The sequence below is a fragment of the Etheostoma cragini genome, chromosome 13 (genome assembly GCF_013103735.1).
Source record: "Etheostoma cragini isolate CJK2018 chromosome 13, CSU_Ecrag_1.0, whole genome shotgun sequence".
NCBI classification, from domain to species: domain Eukaryota; kingdom Metazoa; phylum Chordata; class Actinopteri; order Perciformes; family Percidae; genus Etheostoma; species Etheostoma cragini.
Window position 1 is genome coordinate 21533870 of NC_048419.1, and position 18058 is coordinate 21551927.

The 18058-nt window shown below is 37.8% G+C and overlaps 1 protein-coding gene across 1 annotated transcript; it reads right to left on the reverse strand.

Moving 5' to 3' along the window:
* Positions 1-212: 212 nt before the first annotated feature.
* Positions 213-15467, reverse strand: mpzl1l (myelin protein zero-like 1 like). Its single transcript, XM_034889731.1, has 6 exons — positions 15312-15467; positions 11254-11435; positions 8855-9065; positions 6368-6497; positions 2055-2160; positions 213-522 (listed from the first exon to the last, which is right to left on the reverse strand). Exons 1-6 carry the CDS (start codon positions 15382-15384, stop codon positions 427-429), a joined length of 798 nt encoding a protein of 265 aa, XP_034745622.1. The 5' UTR covers positions 15385-15467; the 3' UTR covers positions 213-426.
* Positions 15468-18058: the final 2591 nt, after the last annotated feature.

The following is an 18058-nucleotide window of genomic DNA, read 5'->3' on the forward strand; positions in this document are numbered from 1 at the left end:
CAATTGTAGCCCAACAGTAGGGATGGTTTAGTGTGAAACAAAGTTCGCAATATAGCAGTTGTTACACAATCAAACTTATGTTCAGCTGGTGCAACAGCCTGCAGGACCCTTTGTAGGCACAATGATAACAATAAACATATCTAAACACGTGGAATGATATCTATGGAGGCTTTTTTTTTTACTTAGTACAATTTAAAGGACTGATGTTTTTCCATTAGGGTGTTGCTTAGCTTTTTTTGGTCATTAGAATAAAAAGCACATGGAGACACTTTATCATAAAACAGCATCATGCTTTCAGAGGACAAGAGAAGAAAAAAACTGCACCAACTTTTGTCCCTGTATTAACATTCCCACCCTTCCCAAGAGCAGCTGATCGAGAGGTCTGATACTTATTTTGTTCTGTGTTTTTTGGTCCCCAGTTCCTCTTCAGTTTTTACGAATGTCAGCGTAGACCACTGGCTCCATCTTGTGGAATGAGTTTTTGCTGCCCGAGTGATCCAACTGGGCGTATATCACCGGGCCCTAGTAAATAATAAGGAAAGGGGCACAAAAACCAGTCAGAAAAGACACCAACATATCCAGATAAATCAAAGCACAGAGAGGAACCTTGATGTATGCAGAGTCCCATTTGTTTTTCCCTACTGCACCACTTTTAAACTGGCGGCTAAATGTTTCATTACTGTCTGCAGTAGCTCAGGCTGTAGGGAGGTGGGTTGGGAACCGAAGGGTTGCTAGTTAAAAGTCTCCGTTTGGACCAAAGTACGGAGTGTGGAATGGTAGCTTGAGAGATGCCTGGGTACTGTCAATGTGCTCTTGAGCAAGTCCCCGAACCCCCTCAGCCCTGGTCCAGCACTGACAACCCACTCACTCTAATATCACTCCATTAGTGCGTGTACAGAGCATGAGCACCTGAGCATGTGTGTATCTTATGTGTAATAATTAGTGTGTAATAACAACAAATTGTAATTTCCCCATAGGGGATCAATAAAGAGTAAAATTAAATTATAAAAAATGTATCAAGAGCTGTTTATCAGGCATTTGGTACTTTCCAGTAGAACTTCTGAGCGGCAGATTATTTAAATTCTACGTAATAGAAGAATTTCATTTAGAGTTTGTCGCTGACTGGTTCCATTAAGCCATAAGGTTAGAAATATAATAAGGTGGAGTATAATTTTTGATGGAGACCTTTTTCATTAGACATCCAAGCTATTTTTAGAAGGATGTTCAAGGGTTAATATATTCACAGCACTTTTACTGAAAGAGAAAAAAACTCTGCTAGCAGCATTTTCTTTTATTCAATCGTCCTTGGACATAAAATGTTTAGCTTTTATGAGTTTTCTCAGTTGACCACAAATCCAATTTCAAAGAAAATGTTGCTGTTCGTTTCATTTTAAAATTTAAAGTGAATAGCGACAAAAAGAAACAGAACTTTTTTTTGTCCACAAAGCTGGTGGAAAAGCCTTGGCTCTGAGCAGTTGCCAGGCACCAGAGGAGACTCCACAAGGTTACTAAATAGTCCGACACATAACCACAATGCACTTTGCACGTTCTACAGATTAAACAAATGAGATATAAGAAAAGTTAAAAGGTGAGATTTAGAGTTGCTGGTAGGCAGATTTATGTGATGAGCTAAGTTAATCAGCTGCTAGCAATAGCTTGATTTAGCGTACAGACATTAGTGGCATCAATCTGCTCATTTAACAAGAATGCAAATAAGTATATTTTCCAAAATGTCAAACTTTTCCTTTAAGTTGTGCATTTTTATTCTACGGTTTGTTAAAAAAAACAAATTACGACACTAATATTCTTGTCGCACAATCTCATACTCTACTTTTGAAGTTGTTGGGACATATAAGATGTAAGTGAACTTTATTATTACTATTGTTGGATTCATGTTTAGGTTTCTATGACAGATCTGAAGCACATACTGAATACTGGAATGAATCGGTGGTCAGGGATAGAGACTCAGTCCAGATTGGATAAACAACATGAATGCAACATTTTCCCAGTGAAATGGTGGCAGCCAGTGCATTTGTCTGTTCCCCAGCTCCTACCTGTAGTGGACCCGAGGGACTGGTACACCTGGAGCCCTCCAGGCTGGACTCCACCTTCTTTCGTGGTTTTGGAGCCTGAGAGCTCACGCTTTCCAAGGACGTACATCTATTTAAGGGTTTACGATTTTGCCGTGGTGTCGAGCAATCATTGGTGCGCAGTCAAATGGAGACAAACACATATAATGGGACAAAAGACAAAAATAAAACAATGACAGATGAGCAGCACAAGAAAAACTAGCTGCAAACAAAGTGCATGGAGGCTCCCAGTGGTTTGGAAAAGATCCTGAAAGCAGTGAGGAGACTAGTAGAGGTGCACCGGTTTGAAATGATATCAGACTTTTAAGAACTCTATTTTAATAAATACCTTTATGAAAAGGAGTTTTTCTGGCAGAAGGGCAACAAATTCCTGGTGTCAAGGGTATAGCTGTACACATTGGTTTCACAGACTAATTAGGCCTGAAATCTACAGTTAATGATAATTTGGGTTCTTTTATTATCAAAGACTCAACTTCTTATCTGACTACTAAACTTTTTTTTTAAGTGGCCAGTTATTATTTTTTTTAAATGTTGATGGCAGGCCTAAATTAAGTTGGGGTGTCGTCAAGTTTGTGTGCTCTCTGTACTACACCAAAAAACAAAACAAAAAGTAAAGAGAACATTCACGAACAGTTACAAACAACACTCTGGGGCATAGGAATATTTTCCAGGGCTCCGCCAATGAATCTTGATAATAAAATTATAATAAAGAAGCATCATTCTATAACACCACTCTTCAGGTTTTTTGAAGTTCCCAACAACTCCAACAGAATCCTCTCTCTAGTCATCCGCCTCACATCAATTTCCGAGGTCGCATTCTTCCAGTTACACTTCCATTTCCATAATTTAAGTTTACAAAATAAATATTTCTAAACCAGGACTCCGGATTGTAATCAAATAGCTAATGAAAAATAAGTAATGTCAGATTTAGTAGACTTACAGCTCTTATTTTGTTTTTTAAAGATTTTTTTTGGGGGGGGGGGGGGGCCCTGGTAGAGCAGGCGCCCATATATAGAGGTTTACTTCTCGACGCGGCGGCTGCGGGTTCAACTCCGCCCTGTGGTCCTTTGCTGCATGTTATTATGAACCCACATAAATAAAACTATTAAGATTAAACAATATTAATGAACTTGGATCAGGGTCGGGACCAAAAAAATAAAAACTTAATCGAGACATCCCCAAGTCTTGCAATATAGTAAACTGAATATCTTCAGACACCACTTTGGGCTCCCTATTTTTCTCTATATTATTGTGTTTTACAGTTTTACAGACCCACAAATCAACGAATTGAGAGAATAATCAGCTGATTGAACAGTATTCCAGTCAGTGGTAGTATGTTTACTCAGGTACTGTATTTAATACAAATTCTAGGCAGTAATATTAATCCAGGACACAATATTGACCATTTTACTTCACAATGAATACTTTTACTTAAATTACTTTAAGTACATTTTGCTGATAATACTTACATACTTTGACTTAGGAAAGGTTTTGAATGCAGGCCTTTCACTTGTAGTTGAGTATTTTCAGAATGTGATATTAATTAGATAAATTATCTGAATGCTTCCTCCTCCTGGTTGCAGCTCTGCCATTTAATGGTTTGTACTTAGATCAATTAAATTAATCAGAATGAAACAGGTTATCGGTGCACCTCTAGTAAAGACTGAAGATGCTCAGATATCAATACAAGTATCGGTACCACCTTCGATACTGCCTAATACGCTGGTATCGGGAAGTACTGGATTTTATGCACCGATCCAAGTAATAAAGCCCTAAATAAAATCTACATTTAAGTAATTAGTTTATGTTTGTTCCGTTTTAACTGACTGTCAAAATGGATGATAAAAGAAAGTTCTGTGGTGTTCATCGTTTGTGTTTGTTCATGTTTCACAAAGACTTTAACCTGAGCCAGCCTGACAACAAAGATAAAGATCAAATGACAGCCATACAAAGATAGTAGTGTACAGTTGTTAAAACATAATAAAATATGTAACACACTGGTATTGGATCAGTACTTGGTATCGGCCATTACGCAAGTCCACGTATCGGAATTGGTATCGGGATGCAAAAAATGGTATCGGACCATATCTAGTAAAGACAACGTATAAAAGAAAGAGAGGCAGTTTAACGTCACCTACATAAGCTTCATAATGAGCTGTTAACATTTTGGTCAACATTTCACAATGACTGAACTCAACTTCAAAACATTATTGTTGACCAAAAGCTTGAGATAAGAGGGAAACACATGAAGAAGAAGGTGGCTGGTTTAAAGTGTTAGCGGCTAAAGATGATGAACAATGACGTGACAACATGCTGATAAGCGGACAACAAGCTGATCAATGATGTTAATAGAAAGTGTTGCTGTGAAGTTAGTTAACAAACAGTAATGGAACAGAGTGACTGGCACCAGTGACAACAGAAACCCCGAAGATTGCTGGAACTTGCTGGAACTTGCTGGCTCAAACCATCCAACAGCCAAATAGCAGCTGGCAGACTTTAAAATGGTTGCTAATTTGCTAACAATGCTTATTTCTCATAATAATAGGGAAATACGTGATTATTTAATTGAGATGAACAGAGTAAGTGTGGCAGCAGCATGCGAGGTAGACATGATCAAACTACCTCAAGCACACAAAGGAAACTACGTCTGGCTTTAGATCAGGTCTTTAAACAAACATGTTATAATTAGTAACAACATCCGATCACCCAAAAGACAAAAGCCCCCAAAAAACATTTTTATTCTCTACAAAGAGAGAGTGAACCCTGCTCCCATGCAGAAAGAGTTAGCGAGGTGTGATGATTAAATCTCTAAAGCCGTAAAATATTACTGGAATTAAAATGATTCAAGAAACCAGCTCAAAACAGACGAGGCATGAAGCCCATCAGAGAAACTTACCTGACATTTCAACAATAACAAAACACTGATTCATGATTAGCTTGGTTCCAATTGTTCAGAAAGGTAAAATGGCATTTAATTCCACTGATTAGACGTGAGGATTAATGTCACACATATTGTATTATACTCAGATTGACCTATCTGCTAGCTGTAAATACAGTACCTGTGTATTGGTATTATTTTTTATACAACTCCATTTGGCAGTTCCAAGTTACAAAGTAAAACTCTCTCTCTATACAGATTGCAAAGTTAACAGTGGAACAAATATTAAATGAAATAATTAATTCAATTAACTAATAATTGTAACAAATATTACAAAAAGAAACTAACAATAGAAAACTGGCCTTAGAATTTACATAAATATCCTTATTTAGTATTTATAAGCAGTATTTAAATATTGAATAAATGGTTCATCATACACTATAATGTAGTTGTATGCAGAAATAAAGGGCTTTTCAGTGTATACTAAATATTATGTTGTACTATATAACTACATTACATCCGATACTATATAATACTATATGTTGTTAAAATGTTATACTGTTTTATTACATTATAGCCTATTTTATATTTCTATATTAATACTGAAAAACATGTATCAGTACCTATGTTTTCTCTTCAACTGATCTCATATAGTTTCTATTTCTTTTTTTTCATTTTATAGTTACAGTGGGTAGACGGGAAAGGTGGGGGAGAGATGGGGGATGACACACAGCGATGTGCCGCAGGCCAGACTCCAACCCGGGCAGCTGCAAAGGACTCAGCCTACACGGGGCCCACGCTCTTACTGGGTGAGCTACAGGTCGCCCCCGATTTCTACTTCTGTTCTTATTTTAGTTATGTACACACCTCTTGTTATTTAAGTTTTACCTTCTCTATTTCCCTGTACTTACTTATTCCTCTCATTGTGCTGCAAAGATTGATTTTCCCCTCCGGAGATCAATAAATGTTTATCTTATCTGAATTGAATTCTCATTTGAAGACATTTTAAAATAATTTATATTACCGCTTACGATATCATCATATTCAATCAGTTTCCCTCTGCTGTTTCTATGTAACATTTATTTCTATGTAAACAAATTTAGATTGACATCACGCATTATCTGTTTATACAGCAGCCTCCATTTATGGATGCACACAGGTGGAGTTATAGATGTTGACAAATACACTAATAACAATTGATTTGTGTGACAAAGCATTTATGAAATGTTTATACACTCCTAATAAATGCTGTTACAAATGTTCTCGCAGATGTCAAATTCTCCTTTTTGTTATTTTGGAAACTAGGTTTGTGTGTCGTGTTGTTGCAGCGGTGTCAAAGTGCTTAATCAGCGACACTCCTTCTACCTGTAACACAGGTTATGTAAAACTGCACACTTACCCTTCATATTCATGCCGGTTGTGAAGCACCCTCATGATAACGCAGGCAGCTACAGCGATGAGGACGAGCAGAAGCAAAGCACCACTAACTGCTCCCACTATAATGGCAGTATTGCTCTGAGGAAGAGATTCTGGACAGACACAACAATGACAACAGGTGGTTTGTTTAAAATATAAAAAATAAAAACCTCTGTCTATGTCCCTAGTATGTTTGTGTAAATGTCTTTCTTTAGCACTTTTTAAAACAGTCCTTACAACGGAGGAATGGTTTATTTTTTTTTAACTCAGCTATACTGTAAGTCTGGCAATTTGTCAATTTAAGAAATAAATAACGGTTCCGGTAACCCAAAGTGCAAGGGAAATGACACAGGAGCTTTTAAAAATGTACATATCTTAAGTGATAATCACTCAAAATATTATTAGAAAAGTTAAAGACTTTCAAAAAATATTTACAACTACTTTAATTAAGGCACACAAACAGATGTAGTAGATACAACTATAATATAGTCTATTTACACTGAAAGTGATTTTATCCAAAGGTTTTGCCTTTTTCATTGAAAGTGTATGTCTGCCAATGTAAATTACTGAAAATATTTAAAAAAGGTTTTAACACGGCTTTTAAAACACTTTCTTGTTGTTTATAGACATTGATGAGATACTATGTGAAAGCCCAACCTCAGCACTCTCATTGTTTTTCTTGGCTTGTCTCTACATGATGTATAAATAAAGTTGTGTTAGTGTACATAAAAGGTCAGGTTCAGAACTGGGAGTGCCGCCGATACCTGGTTATCCAGCAGTAACAAAAGCAGCTGTGTGTTTAGGAAAAATACTACAACAACTCTTTGTAAGAGCTAAAAAAAATCGTAGGCAAACATATTTTGATAAACACACAAACGTCTTTTATTTAGGCTCCGTATTGCTTCCTAAAGACAGAACAATGTCCCACCTGGAGGGTGGGGCATCCACCGCTGAGCCGTAAGACAACAAGCCATCACATGCACGTGTGGGCTTTATGTAACTGAAAAACAACTAACAAGAATGCACCTGCTGATTTGACTGCAGGCTTCCACGGCAAGAACTACAGCAACAAGGATTCATTCAAGGTTGATTACATAGACTTTACTGTCCTAAAGGAAATTTGTCATTCGTCATTTGTCCTTCATTCTGGCTGGAAGGCGTGGATTAACTTTTAATAATCAGACAGATATGACACAGGTGTTATGCCATTGGGGCTGAGCAAAAGATCATGTAGTATAAGTATTAGGCCTACCTTTGTACCCAAAATGACAACAATGCAAATTTCATTTCAAACGCGTTTGCATACATCTGGGCATCCCTATAAACTCCTGGCTGTAGGAGGAAAGACAGGACACAACTCTGACTACAATACCAAAACAAGCCGGTCAAAATTCTCTTGTCTGGTTGAACCTTGAACAGAAAAACTATCTTTAAAAATTAAATTTAGCTAATTTTAACAGTTTAGATCAGCAGTCACTAACACGTTGATCATGAGAAGTTGATCACAAAGCCTTTTATTTAAAAATGTATTCAATTTTCACCAGCAGAATGCTCTCCTGGAACTGTAAAGAAAACCATCCCCTTCCTGCGGCTCTGGTTTCACATTAAAAAGCTTTCTAGAACCACAATCAGACAATCAGACGGATGCTTTGATTCTAAAGCAGCTGTAGGAAATGCAATGGCTTGGCTGGTTGCTATTTGTCAATAAAGCTTCATGGGTGTTTTTTTGGCATTGTGTATATTTTGGATTTGCACCTTACTGACAATTTAGACTGAGTCTTCCTGCACAACAATTTCCTTTGGGATGATACCAGTGAACCAGTTCTACTGATTGCAGGCGCAAACAGTACAAGAAAGAAGCCAATTAGATGAAGAGTTGCGCATAGGTAACCGGTCGTAAAGTCACTTTTTCCGTGTGCGCATGGTTTATGGCCAAACAGAACATCCAGTGTTTCTTTGTGTTTGACATTGGTTTTTGTTTTTTACACACCTGATGATTTAGGTTTTAAGATGAATAAAGTGAGATCTAAATAAGATTCGAAAGGCAATCCTATTTGCTTGAAAACTACATTTAAAGCTTGGTTGATAAACCATTATCTACTCAAGGTTTTAATTAATTCTAGGTGCTGGAACCCACCCACTGTTCCTGGGAGTTAAAAGCCAAATTGACAGGGAAAAATCCACCTCTTTTCCTGGAAACATGACACATTCAGGACAATGAGGCACACTGCATGCTAAGACAGCATTTTCCCACACTGCCCAATAGGCGTGTGTGTATGCTGTGCATGCTGAGAGTCAGTGAGTGGGTGAAGACCACACTCAAAACATAACAAGATGCAGGTAAATCAAGTTTAATCACAATCTTTTGATATTCCTGCCTTAAAGCTGACACAGATTTTTGTTTTTGAAAGAAATCCTTTACAATAATAACTGTTTTGATTTCACTTTGAAAAGAAGTAAATGCACTCACCTTTCAGAACGACCCGGAGCTCTGTTTTAGCCGGTGTTCCCGATATGTCCGGTGGGTTCTTCACGTCACAGAAGAAGGTCCCATTGTCGCTAAACTGAGCCGGACTCAGCTGTATCGAAACGTCCCTCTTGTTTATGTCTCCAATAAACTGCACTCTGTCTTTGAACTCCTCTGGTCCGGGGAATCCTTTCCCATTGGAAAAGTAGAAAATCTACCAAAAGAGAAGAAAATTCAGATTAAATTTCACACATATTATTCTGTTGACACATTTCACCATTTGTCAAGCAGATACAGTATTGCATTTCTTGCATAAACTTTCCTTGATATCTTTTGGATTAGAACAATAGTTCACAATAAAAAAAATTACATTATGACTTAAAAGGGCCCATATTATGCTCATTTTCAAGTTCACAATGACATTTTGAGGTTGTACAAGAATAGGTTTACATGGTTTCGTTTTCAAAAAACAGCATGTTTTTCTTGTACTGCACATTGCTGCAGATCCTCTTTTCACTCTGTGTGTTTGGGTCTCTGTTTTAGCTACAGAGTTAGACATTTCACTTGTTTTAGCTACAGAGTGAGACATCTCACATCTATACTATCTTTGTTGGGAGTTGCACATGCTCATTAGCTAGGTAAGATCACAGCTTGATAACTTTGGTCAGTAAGAGGCAGGATTATCCGGGAGACTTCTTCTAAACGAGGGGCACTTGTGGAATACCTGCAGAACAGAGACATGGAAGTAGTTCTTCTGGAGATCAGGGAGAACTAGTGTGTGTTGTAGAAGTACAGAGCTAGCATGCTAGCACTAGCATGTGCTATGGTTAGCCACCTCGTCTCGGCTAGTGACGTAGAAAGCCGTGCAGATTTAGAACAGCTCACCCAGAGACTGAAGGCAGAGGACATTCAGAAAATGTGCACTTTAATGTATAATACATTTATTACATGTATTATTAGAGCTGCAACAGTGACAAAAGGAACATGAAATTAATCAACAACTATTTTGACATTTGAGCTGCGCTGATAAAATAATTATTTCAAAATCATTGGATAAAAGTAATCACAAAACCAGGTTAAAGCTGCAGCTACATTGATTTTCCATACAATGGATTACAGAGAGGGTTGTAGTGTCCCTGTACAAAACCGAATACCACAACAAATACCAAGGTGGCATTTTAAGATTTAAGATTTTTTTTTTGGGGGGGGGGGTAAGAAGAAAACCGTTATTTTTGTCTGGATAGAGAGAAAAATATGCATTTAACCAACTTATTGTGGACATACTGTACTCCTAGTTCTGACTGCATGTATCTGTTCTGGCATGACTTCTCTGCAAACCTTACAGCTATGTCATTATGTTTGCAGGAGATCCCAGAAGGCAGGTAGGAGGCACCTGCCCAGCCTGACTGATCTGTAAACAAAAAGGAGTAGGTACAGAGACAGAGACATGATCCGCAATCCTCCCCGCCCCACAAACTCTGTTGATTCCTAAAAGCAGACTTTGCTTTCTAGGATGAACTGTTTTTTTCAGGCGCTTAAACCTCTCTAATTAGCAAACTCTTACAGAATCACAATCATTTTTCCTCGATTAAAGACATTCTTAGTTGTTTAACGTTCATAAAATGTTGTCAACAAATTGATTAGTTGCATGAATCGAAAGATCATGCAAACTGACTTTCTCCACAAAGAATCATGCAAAAGCACTACTTTAAATTGTGTGTTACCAGAGATGTGCTTATAATTTTCTTGAAAAGAAGTCATATAAAAGCATTAAAAAATGACTAATCTACTAAAGATATCTTAGTCAACTAAGTCCAAAACGACCAATCAGTCAACTTAGGAGCATCCAAAGACAAAGTTTTAGCAGTTGACAGTGATTAATTGGTTGAACATGACATATGTTGTACTCAACAGCTTTATGAATCATTTTGCCAGAAACAAATCCATTGACTTGCTGTAATAACGCTGTGGAAATAATACTCCTGCAGTGTATACAAAAGAGCTTTATGTTACAAGAACAAAAACTAAACAACAGTACTAAAATCCCACTATGAGATGAAATTGTGGTGCTCAAAACAAGATTGAGTCACAAGATAAATAGATGGTAGCAAGCGAAAAAAACAAACAGAGATTACAGAGGTACAGTGACACAAGGTGGATGAAGGAGTAGGAGTGAAGGCAACACACAAGTAAAAGATACAATATAGATAAATGCCTGGCACTGAGATTGTATTGGGAAAAAATGAAGAGACCTGCTGGATATTGAAACCATGTCATCCCAGTGAGCATTTACACCGAGACGCAGCTCTTCATGTGTCGGTGCAGATAAAAACAATGCTAGGAAAACATCCTGGAGCTGTGGGGAATCTTCCCCACAGCGGATACAACCAACAAGGACTCACCACGTATGGAGCTTTGGAGAATCGATTGTCGGGCTGACTCGACTGAAAGCTCCAAGCTACCGAGATGTCGTTTCTGACCACTTCATTTGACCTAAAGGTGCATCGGAGGGTTCCTGTGGTGCCGTTCTGCATGATCACTTCAGGGTCGGCATATATTTCGATTGCAGATGAAGGTTTTGTGACTGTTAATAGTTAAGGAAATAAAAAAAAAGTTTCTTGGAATTAGACAAACTGTTGACAGCATCATGGTGTAGTGATATGGTAAAAACTGAGCATATTATAATAGAATGCAGTACAACATGACTGCAAGCGCAGCCTCAACATATTAGAGGGGATATGTTGTGTTGTTTCAGGTACTGGTCAAACAATGAAACACAGTCCAGGAAGTCCAGTCACAAACAGATTAAAGACTTTTAAGGCTTCTAGTTCTCAGATGTCAAAAAGGGGGTTGTCCTGCTCCCAGGCAGGACTGCAACCGGCACCATTAGATTCATTAATGATATAATTTGTTGTTTTGTTGATCATTTGATCAATTAAAAAATACATCACAGTTATAAATGGCTTGTTTAACACAAAAAGATATTGTTACTCTAAGATAATGTTACACATTTTATAAATGATTATTTATAGACATTTCTGTCCTTAAAGAAATCAGCAAACCTCAAATTTGGAACAATACAGGAAGTTGAATTTTCATCATTTTGATCAGAAAAAGACTTATTATTAATAATTGATTATCAAAATTGTAAATCAACTGAATAAATAATCCATGACTAGATAAATTAACAGGTTTCTAACATGTTTTGTGGTGTCCGGAAAGTATCAGGATAATGCTGCCTCCTCTATACTTCTATCGCAGTTTCATATCTTCAATATATATTTATCATCTTAACTGGATTTTGCATTTGGTAAGCCTATATGTTGTCCCTGGTCTGTTTTTGACATGCTCTATTTTATGATTTTTGTAACATTGTGCCATTGATTCATTAAGTTCTTAGCTTCAAATTAAATAATCAATTCCATCTAATAAAAAGCAATGTTATTGTAGCAGTAAAAACATGAGGTTACAGGTTGTTGTGGCTCAGCGCTGTAGTTTAGTGCGGAGATGACCGCCATTTAATAAATTATTTCCCATAAATGAATTATGTTTAATTTACTGACTTCACTCTTTTTAAGATAAGATAAGTAAAAACCTTTATTTGTCCCACAGTGGGGAAATTGTCCCTGTACCTTCTAAACTTTCTTATAGTTCATGTTGTTTCAGTACTTGTTGTTTACTCTTTGCTGATCGGCTATGTGCTAATCAGGCCTACAAATCACTGTGTGGTGCAGCGCAAAATATACAGTGGAGGTCAGATCATGAACAATCTAAATGAGCTGACTGGATTTAATACAGCTTTAGTTTGAGTTCAGACCTATATTTTTTTTTCATTTGGATAATAAACACAACAATTTGTTATCTTTAACATCCCTTAAACTGTTTTAACATGATAACTGATCTGTTACTATTAGTTTTGTATGTCCAAATTAATAATTCAAGGGTATGAAAAGGCCAAACTAATTTGTGCACGAGAATTCTTGAAAACAAAAAAAGGTTAAAAAAACATGGGAGCATTGTGCAATCTTGAAGAACAAGTCAACATCATATTCATACTCATATTCAGTTTGTTAGAAACAGTAATAATTATAATTGTCAGAAGTGGGTTTATAAAAGTTAAGTGCTGACTATATAGCTAACTGATTAATAGTCTTGCGTGGGCAGACCCTCCTCCAAAGCAAGCTGGAGGAGAGTCTGGCTACTTCACATAGCATCCGGGGATGGGAGGAAAACATGTTCTGTTTAATTAGTCTTTAAACCAATCACAATTGTCTTGGGCGGTGCTAAGCGACAGAGAATAAAACAAAGCCTCAGGAAGGAACATGATTTGGTGGAACATGTGTACGTTTAAAAGTTGTTTTAGTCGTGCAACAGAAAACTCAGATTGGACAGACAGTCTAGCTAGCTGTCTGGATTTACCACGCAGAGATCCAAGAAAAGGTTAACCAAAGTCCTTAAAAACCGACCACAGTTTAAAATGCCAACACAAAGCAAGCCCAAGGCAACGGATACCCGGCCTTGGAAATCCAGCGGATATTCCGGCAGCAACTGAGCAGTCCCAGAAGTGGAACATCAAGGATATAGACTAACTGATTAATAACTTGAACAGGACAGCACTATTAGAAGACATGTTTGACAGTACAGTCACCTTAATGTCCCTTCAACAGAGATGTGTACCATTGTTAACATCTTTAAGAACCCAAGTCACAATGTTGGCAAACTCAGACATATGACATTTACTTTTACTCCTACAATGAGAGGATCTAATAGATTTGATGTAGCCTACATAAAACAGAAGCATAGATCGCACCTGTTTTCCGTACTTTACACAGCAAATGCACCAAATTCTGTATAACGCGCAGCGACCGAGATCCAGACTCCAGCAGGAAATACTATGCATTAAAAACAGAAGAAACTGTCAGCAATAGCTTTAACATAATTTCACAATTTGAAAGGTAAGGAGGTGTTTGTCATCCATTTCCTCCAGTCACATGTTATTAGTCTGAGATTCAGAGCCACCAGTGCCCTCCTCCAAACTTCAGGATGTTGCTATTGAGCTGTCCAGTATTAGATAGGAAATTAACTGGTGGGCTTTTTCCATCTGTTGCAAAACAAATTACTTCCATCATGCAAATCTCACATGCAGTTGTGTTGCTACTTGTATAATTGTATAATACCTCCATACATGTTTATATAATATTTATATTACTTTCTATATGATTGTAGCTTTACTATCTGGCTCAGGAAGAGGTTAGCCAACAAGGAAATGAGATGTTATCTTTGGTTTTTGGACGCTGAGCTAGTAAAGCAAAGACTCAGGTAACCTACTGAGCTAATGTGTTAGCACTGTGTGTAAATAATAACAGTTAGTTAATGCTAATGGTAAAAAATATATTATGCCGTAAATTACTGTAAATAGTGCACTGGTTGGATAACTAGAACACTATCCCCGGCTGACTAGGGCTGGGTATCGTCCCAAAGTTTTCAATACTTCGATACCGGTTCGACACTGTATAACTGTAACTGTTCAATAATCAAGTAATCAATGCTAAGGATAGATATAAGGGTGGCTGTAAATAGTGTGCTGGTTAACCTAGCTATAAAACCAACAAGTAACGTTTAGGTCAACTTGTTTATAAAGCACACCCACGTCGACCAATGCTGTACAAATCAGAGCTGGTAGCTAACATCCCCACACAAAAAAACATGGCACACAGCTCGTAGCCACACCAAAACAGAGACCAGTCACATGCCAAGGATTCGAATATAGATCCACGAGGAGGATTCAAATGCTAGCGAATAAAAGTGTGTTTTGAGTCTGGACTATTCCCCGGGCGACACGTAGCTAGTTACAGTAGAGACCCACGCCTAACGACTGCGTTATTCACAAATCTGGCACTTTAATGTGTGTGTTTATCACCCAAGACCCATCCATGATAGACACACACTTTTAAACATTATCTGTATTAACTGAAGTCCCTCTTTAAATCGGCAGTGCATTAAACACACCCAGCGACCCTTATTTCAGCTCAACATTAACGCGTACAAACTGGTTAGCCGCCATATTATTAACGCTGTGGTCCCACCATCACCTTTGTAGACACCAAGGGCGGTAGCCACCACTCTACCAAATCATATACAGCTTTTTGTGAATTTAACTCTTCCTTAATACATTATCTCTAACGTTATTTTGATGTGTGTACAACGATGGCTCTAGCTGACACTCCCAAGATAAATGTTTTAGGTAGTTTTAAATCTCGTCTTTTGCTACGAGGCGTGAACAAAGGTGACGGCACATTAATTAGCAGGATTGTGAATTATCCACTCCCGTACATCAGATGCGACAACGATACGTTAAAACAACGCTAGCTTGCTAACCGGATGTCCCACCTTAAATAATGAGCTCAAAATCATACATTTCCAAATTGAAATTGAACCCAAGTTGGGTTACAACACTCACCTAATACAATACATAGCGTAAATCCAGTCAATAAAACACGCTTGCAGATGATATTTGACCATTTTGGCTGCATTTTCTTGTTGTAAACAGGAGAGGTTCCTCCGATTTTTTTTCCACCCTATATCGTATACTGCGGTTCTTCTTCGTGGAATTGTAGCGTCGAGTACGAAGTTCAGAGTGCGAATGCTTCCCCCCACAGGTCTACACGTGATATGACGGTTGCAGCTGCATTGTACACTACGATACCTTCAGTTATTTTCTACAAATAGTTCTGCAGATAAATACAGTATAAAGAAAAACACACACATCATACATATATCAGCAATTAGATATATCAGCTATTCATGTATTTATTTTAGCCTTATGATGACTGTCTTTCAATATAAGATAAAACACACCTTCAATAATGCCCAGTGGGGAAATTCGGTTGTTGCAGCAGTACAACAGACACAGCAAAGATAAATACAGAAAAGTAATAGAGTATATAAAGTATGGAAAGAAAAGTATAAAAACTAACCGGAAAAAAAGTAATGAGGGGTACATTAAATAAGCTAAAAGATAATACGCTAAATAGTAGAAACTGTACACCATGAAGAGCATTTGGATACAGATGGCATGATAAAGAAAGTTGTGCTCCTAAAGTGACAGTGACAGTGGTGTGAGAGCAGAGTCAAAATATACAATATAATATAATGTAACATATACAGTGGCTTGAATAAGTTTACAAACTCATGCTAAAGTTAATTAAAAAGAGGAGTAACATTTTTTTTTTTGGGGGGGGGGAAATTGATCTTAATACCTCATTCAAAACACTTAGGAAAATCCAAACCTTTTAAGGACTTCAATTTTCTTTATGAAGGAATAATGTATTGTAAATAAATACATATTATTCCTTAAAATACAGGGGACATACTGTATGTATACATACCCCTATGTTAAATTCCCATAGAGGCAGGCACATTTTTATTTTTAAAGGCAAGTTATTTTATGGATCCAGGATACTATGCATCCTGATAATGTTCCCTTGGCCTTTGGAATTAAAATAGCCCCATATCATCACATACACTTCACCATACATAGAGATTGGCATGGTGTTATTTCAGTTAGCTTAATAGCCGGTTTGATTTGCATTGAGAGATGATCTTATTGAAAGTTCCCCATGCCTATCTGTAGGTATATATGGTACCTTATTATGGTATAATGTACAGTATGTAGTCAATATATTATGGTGATTGGAATAATAAAACACAGTCTATAACAAGAATATATCAACAGTAAGGCGAGGTACATAATCATCAGATTGTTTCTAGTTGACCAGACATTGTGGAGAAATGGATGTGTGAGTGTGTGTGTGTGTGTGTGTGTGTACAGATAGCAGCAGGTACAAAGAATAACAGGAAATGCTCAGTTTTGCCCCTGGACTAGATAATGCTGTGGCTAAATAAACTGCCCATCTGCCACAGCTCGTCATAGAGGGGATAAGAGGGGTCGTCTTGGATGGCTTTCACTATGCCCATCATCATCCCCCTCTTCGCCACTAACTTCAGGCTATCTAGTTTCAGCCCAACCACAGAGCTGGCCTTTCTCACCATCTTGTTGAGTCTGCTGGCCTTTCTCACCATCTTGTTGAGTCTGCTGGCCTCACCAGGCTCGACGCCACCACCCTCAGCCTACCACACCACACCACAGTGCATTGGTCACAAAAGACTTCACAAAAGATCTTCAGGAGCCTGTTACACACACTGAAGGATCTGACTCCCTTCTTTGTCTTTTCCTGAAGAAGATGCAGGTGTTGAGGGACCAGTCCCTCAAAAATCTTAGTACAAGGATGCAGGTGTTGAGGGACCAGTCCAGTTTTAGATTGATTTCAACCCCAAAGGTACCTGTAAGAGTTCACCTTCTCCACTTTTCCCCCTGGATGGTAACTGGGACAAGGGGCCTCATATTCATCCTTGGTTTTGGTGATGTTAAGCTACAGATGATTGTTGTAGCACCATGTGATGAAGCTCTCAATCAGTCCTCTGTACTCCTCCTGGTTGGCGTCATTTCTGCATCCAACTATAGAGGAGAGCAAAAAGTTTGGAAGTGGTAGTGGTAGTGGTTTGGAAGGTCAACCTACTAGATCTTGTGCAATAACTACCAGTACATTTATCCTAGTGCGATGCAAACTCTTATTCTAGTGCAAAATAACACTGGATTTATTTATTTTACCTCGTATATTTGAACCTGTGTTGTTGGCTTAGGATGTTTGTTTGCTAACAGTACGTTGGTTTTCCTGTGTCTTTCATTGCATTGATCAGGAGTTGTGCTCCAGATTTCATTTTATTCTGTGCAATGACAATAAAGGCTTTCTATTCTAGTCTATGATTGGTGGGACGTTCAGGGTCAGTTCCATGTTGTCTTGTTTGGTTCCAAAGCAGCCAGGAAATGAAAGCTGACTGGTTTACCTTGATGCAAAGGCAACCTGTTAATCACTATGCACACAAGACCAAAACACCTTAAGCTATGACTGTAGGGATGGCAATACTGAAATATCTTAACAATTATTGAATAGATTGCTATACAATGTTTAACAAATATTCATGGTCCACAGAGGATGAATCCTACTGACTTAAGTGATCCCTTGACTTTTCTTGTAGCACCACTTAGCAGATCAAAGTTTTCACTTATTCTCTAACCCCAACATCTAAGATGGATTGCCCCTTTTTTGGGGACATTTGTGGTTGCCATGGATACGTTCTAATAAT

Coding starts and splice junctions, on each gene's coding strand:
- mpzl1l (XM_034889731.1), bottom strand. CDS start 15,384: ATGCAGCCAAAATGGTCAAATATCATCTGCAAGCGTGTTTTATTGACT. Junction 11,436..15,311: donor TACGCTATGTATTGTATTAG/GTGAGTGTTGTA, acceptor AACTATTAACAG/TCACAAAACCTTCATCTGCA. Junction 6,498..8,854: donor GCTCCGGGTCGTTCTGAAAG/GTGAGTGCATTT, acceptor GTGTCTGTCCAG/AATCTCTTCCTCAGAGCAAT.